Here is a 4,742-nt window from a genome sequence, read left to right as displayed (position 1 = left end):
GGTTGTATAGTGTATGGAGCAGCAGCAAAAACATAACTTTTAAAAATTGATAGAATATAAAGCATTGCGGTTGTGTATTGGAGCAATAAAATCACCCCCTATTAATGCAGTTCTGATAGAAGCAGGAGAGACACCTCTGGAGACCAGAAGAGAGAAACTTGTCATACTGGGTCAGGCTACAAGGAAGTGGAGAGGAAAATATCACAAACAGAATATTACAGGATTGCTGGGAATATACAAAGTTCCAGGGGCGTGGGTTTGGCTGGACAAGTAAGGAGAGAACGAGGGCATATGGAGTGGAGACCATAAAGTTTGCCAAAGCAAGCCCATTTAGCAGTGTTCCCCCATGGCTTTTCCCAGAAGCTAATATAGATGTGAGTATCGTAGAAAGGAAAAAAAGAGTGGCAAATAAATGAAGTGGGAATTAAAACGAGTATGTATCTGAACAAAAAGTATTACAATTACCTCAAAATGTACACAGATGGATCTAAGAAGCAAGAATGCGTGGGGATAGGCATGTATATCAGTTTATACAGCAGAAATACTCGCAGCAATTATTGGGCTACAATGGGTTGAAGAGGTCGGACCTGACAGGGTGGTGATATGCACAGACTCACTATCTGCTTTGGAAAGTATACAGTCGACAATAACAGTTAGAGAAGATTTAATCATTGAACTTAACCACTGCTTCAGAGGAGGGGAATAGATGTGCAGTTATGCTGGGTGCCTGCACATGAGGGGGTTAAAGGGAATGAGCATGCTGATAAGTTAGCAAAAGAGGCGTTACAAAAGGAAATAGCAATACCAGTTTCACTTGGAAAAGGAGAAGGAAAAGCAATAATTGAGAAGAAGGGTATGGAAATATGACAGAAAAGGTGGGAGGAAGATCAGAAAGTGAGGAGATACCACAAGTTACAAAAATCAGTCATAATAAAGATCTATACAGTAAGGAACAGACGGGAGGAGATCATCACCACTAGACTCAGATTGGACCACAGGATTAAACGGCACAATGTTTTTAATGGGGAAAAGTGAAGTTGAAGAATGCAGGGGGTGTGGTGTGAAATAACATGTGGAACACATCATATTACATTGCAACATGTACAAAACAGAGAGGGACAAACTAAGAGACAGGGTCAGAGAGGCAGGAAGGGAGTGGAGCCTGATGGGGATACTGGGAACAGAAGGTGAGGGGGTGAGAGCTACCAGGAAGGCCATTCTTAAGTATTTGAGTGAAACAGGATTGATTGGAAGAATTTAAAACAACGTAAATACAGTGGTATAATTCCACAAGTGGTGATAGGATGATATGGTGATACACACTCTTGTACAGTAGGTGGCGGTATGCACCTTAAAGTTGTTTGCGATCCGCCAAAAACCGAGAGAAGAAGAAGAAGAAGAACCTGGATCGAGGTGGCGTCTCGTCGCTACGGTTCTCTCTCTCTGTGTTCCTGAGAAAATATGTGTGAGCTCCAGCACTACTGATCCATCATCTGTGTGTTTGGATAAACCTCTGAATGGACTGTGTGCTCTTTTTTCTGGAGCGTTTACCTCGGACTATAGGAGCTAGCTTAGCATGCTAGCTGGAAACACGTTAGCAACACTAGTCAGATTGAGCGTTTGATGGAGAGAGAAACGGTGTGTTTAACGGAGTTTGCAGGAAAAGGTGATCTAGTAAACATGAGTAAAGTCCAAATGCTGCTGTCGTTGAAGAAGCAGCGACTCACTGCTGCTGCTGAAGAGATATTTGCTCTGTTTGAAAAAACGATAGCAAAGTACGAGGAGGAGCTGTCTCTTTCCAAAGAGGAGATCAAGAGACTCCAGAAACTACTGGACGCTGTTTTACAGCCTCAGCTTCGGATACACAGAGCAGGTCTGTTCCCTTTACCCTTAATCAACACTTTACACTCTTCAGTAGCACTTTATTACCACATTAATGTTAGACCCTTTATCAGCACTTGCTGCAGGTAGTAGATCCTGAAGTAAAAGCACAAACACCACACTGTGAAAATACTCCTTTACAAGTTAAAGTACTGCATTCATATCTTATCTAAGTAAAAGTATGTAAGTATTATTAGACACATGTACTTCATTATAATAATTAAAATGTATTACGGAAGAGCAAACCTACCAAAATAAATATATTTATAAAAATACATACATTGAATAATATGCCATTTAATTTACTGATTTAAATATTACCCATACATGTAGGCACTAGTTGGTTAAATGTGACATACATTGATACTTTAGTTTTAATGTGCTTCTTTATTCACCTTTTCTTTTTAGATGTGTAAAAACCAAATAAAAACAAACCCTTTGGATTAATTCAAATTGCGCGAGAATAATTCATAAAGAAATCAATGAATAAATATGTTCAATAATAAATCAAACACATCTAAAATGTTACTTGATAAAGAATAGGGGAACTAGTACAAAGTTCATTAAGTAATTAAATTAATTTAAAATCTCATCAATCAATTATTGCCAACATGTATTTATAATATATTCTATATATATATATATATATATATATTAGCCATGCTGGTTAAGGGTGCCTTGAATTCTGAATAAATCACCAACAGTGACACCACCAAATTTTCCGGATCGACTGGCCTTCATTTCTTAAAGTGATGATGGACGGTCGTTTCTCTTTACTGGGTTGAGTCGTTCTTGCTATAATATGGATTACAACAGCAGTCAAATAGGGCTTTCCACTGTGCACTAACTCTACCTCTGCACAACACAACTGATGGTCTCAAACACATTAAGAAGGCAAGTCATTCCACACATTGACTCTTGAAAAGGCACACGTGTTAATTGAAAACCATTCCAGGTGTCTACCTCATGAAGCTGACTGAGGCCCCGCTCACACGAGGCCGTTTGCGTTTTATGCACAGTATTCGTATTCAAAAAAGTCTTCCGTTCACATGCATTTGTTTCATTTAACGTGTCTGTTCAAACGAGGCCGCTGGAAACTCTGTAGTACATATGCTGGGACTGTAAGTGGCGCTGTACTTCCACACGAGACCGCTCGAAAGCTGTAGTACATATGGCGGGACTGTAAGTGGCGCTGTAACTTCCGCCACAAAATACACCAAAAGCAGCGAGTAAGATCCCCCCCGGATGTGTGTGAGGCACAAACAAAACAAACAAACGAAGATGGCTGTTATTCGCGCAAGAAAGGAGCTATTTTCGTGGTCCGACGACAATGTGGAACTTCTTTTAAGTGTAACACTTGAGTATAAGACGACAAAAATACAGGATAATGTAGACTGGGAGTCCTGCAAGCCTAAATATACGGAGATAGCCGACTTATTTCAGGCGCAATATCCGAGGACCCCGACTGAAAAAGATTTCCCTCACGAGAAGAACACAATTTCACAGGGCCAGCTTACAGCGAAACTAAAACAGGTACAAGGGGACTTGTTCGACATGGAAGAGTCGTCGCCCGGACCAAGTTCATCCCCGAGTTTGGAGCATTCCACGGATTTGCCAGAGTCGAGTAGATCCAACGGAACTCTGCCAACTGCTGCGGTTGTGAGTCATCGCAGGGATCTGCTCCAGGTATGTTCATGATTTCAATCTTAAAGGGCTTGCTATATACTATGATGCAGTACCTTCCACTGAAAAACTGAACCGGTTTAAGCTTGGTAAAATTAGAAAGTATTTAGAGCTGTTTTATTTGTAAAATGTATTGAGAGCTATTTCACAACATGCCTTTTGTGTTCTGTTATCTGGTGGCTATGGTCCTATTGTGTATTAATTCAAACTTTCTCTGGTTTATTATAGGCACGGCTGGACGGCCACAGAAGTGACCGCATGAAGAGGAAGCTTCCAGCTGAACATGCGGTGCAGGAAGAGCTGCGATTAAAAAGCCGGATGTTGGACTTAATGGAGGAAGCAACCAGCCGCAGCGCAGCCAGCATGGATCGTATGAACAACACCATGGACAACATTAATGTGACTGTACAGAATGGCCTTTCCCTGATGAGCCAGTTCATGCAAGTTCATACTAACAACAGTGGATATGGACACTTCCAGGTGCCCTCATACCCACCCCGAAGGCCACACACGGCCACACCAAGATTAAACCCCTCTGTACCACACACCCCACAGCAACAATCTCCTCCATATTCATTCAGGCGGTCACTGGATGAGGAGGAGCAGTAAAGCAGTGAGCTTCTTTTTTTTTCACAGCACTTTTTGGTCAAAGGAAGTCTGTAAACATTTTTATTTTTAACTCCACCAGACTTTGTACAAATGGAGAATCACTTTTTTTTTAAGCCTTTTTTTTTTAGCTAGCAAAGGTATTTTTTTCCCTTTTACTGTGTACACATTTATAAATAATGTTATTAATAAAAAACCTTATTAAAATAAAAGAACAGTCTTGTCTTTCATGTAAGGGTCAATGTACTCCGCAAGCACTCTCCTCACTCTCTTTCCTTCTCCCTCATTACAGTCAGTGAGATATCTATATCAGTGTGTGGGAGGCTGTAAGTCCTTTTCACCTTGTAAACCTAATTTTGACTAAATACACCACATTTATGAAAAGTAACCCCCCCCTAGTGTCAAATATCTGAACTGTGATATGTCACATTGGGCCTTAATGGTAAAGCCCAAACTATTGTTAGGCATATATTATAGTCTCAGATATATAAAAAACATGTCTATGAAGTGTTTTGCTCAAAATACCAAAAAAATTACCCATTATAGCCTCATTCCCTTCTATTTCATCTCTG

At 40.4% G+C, this 4,742-nt stretch overlaps 1 protein-coding gene across 1 annotated transcript; it reads left to right on the top strand.

The window, feature by feature from the left end:
- Nucleotides 1-3,092: 3,092 nt before the first annotated feature.
- On the top strand, nt 3,093-4,345 carry LOC117500379. The gene is made up of 2 exons (XM_034153299.1): nt 3,093-3,567; nt 3,793-4,345. The coding sequence occupies exons 1-2, from the start codon at nt 3,127-3,129 to the stop codon at nt 4,171-4,173; spliced, it is 822 nt and encodes a 273-aa protein (XP_034009190.1). The 5' UTR covers nt 3,093-3,126; the 3' UTR covers nt 4,174-4,345.
- Nucleotides 4,346-4,742: the final 397 nt, after the last annotated feature.

This window comes from Trematomus bernacchii, unplaced genomic scaffold, assembly GCF_902827165.1.
Source record: "Trematomus bernacchii unplaced genomic scaffold, fTreBer1.1, whole genome shotgun sequence".
NCBI classification, from domain to species: domain Eukaryota; kingdom Metazoa; phylum Chordata; class Actinopteri; order Perciformes; family Nototheniidae; genus Trematomus; species Trematomus bernacchii.
This window is presented reverse-complemented; position numbering and strand designations above follow the sequence as displayed.

What these genes read in the sequence shown, in the direction of transcription:
- LOC117500379 (XM_034153299.1), top strand. Translation starts at nt 3,127, where the DNA reads ATGTGTGTGAGGCACAAACAAAACAAACAAACGAAGATGGCTGTTATT. An exon ending in ATCGCAGGGATCTGCTCCAG is followed by an intron (nt 3,568 to 3,792) that starts GTATGTTCATGA and finishes GGTTTATTATAG; the next exon opens with GCACGGCTGGACGGCCACAG.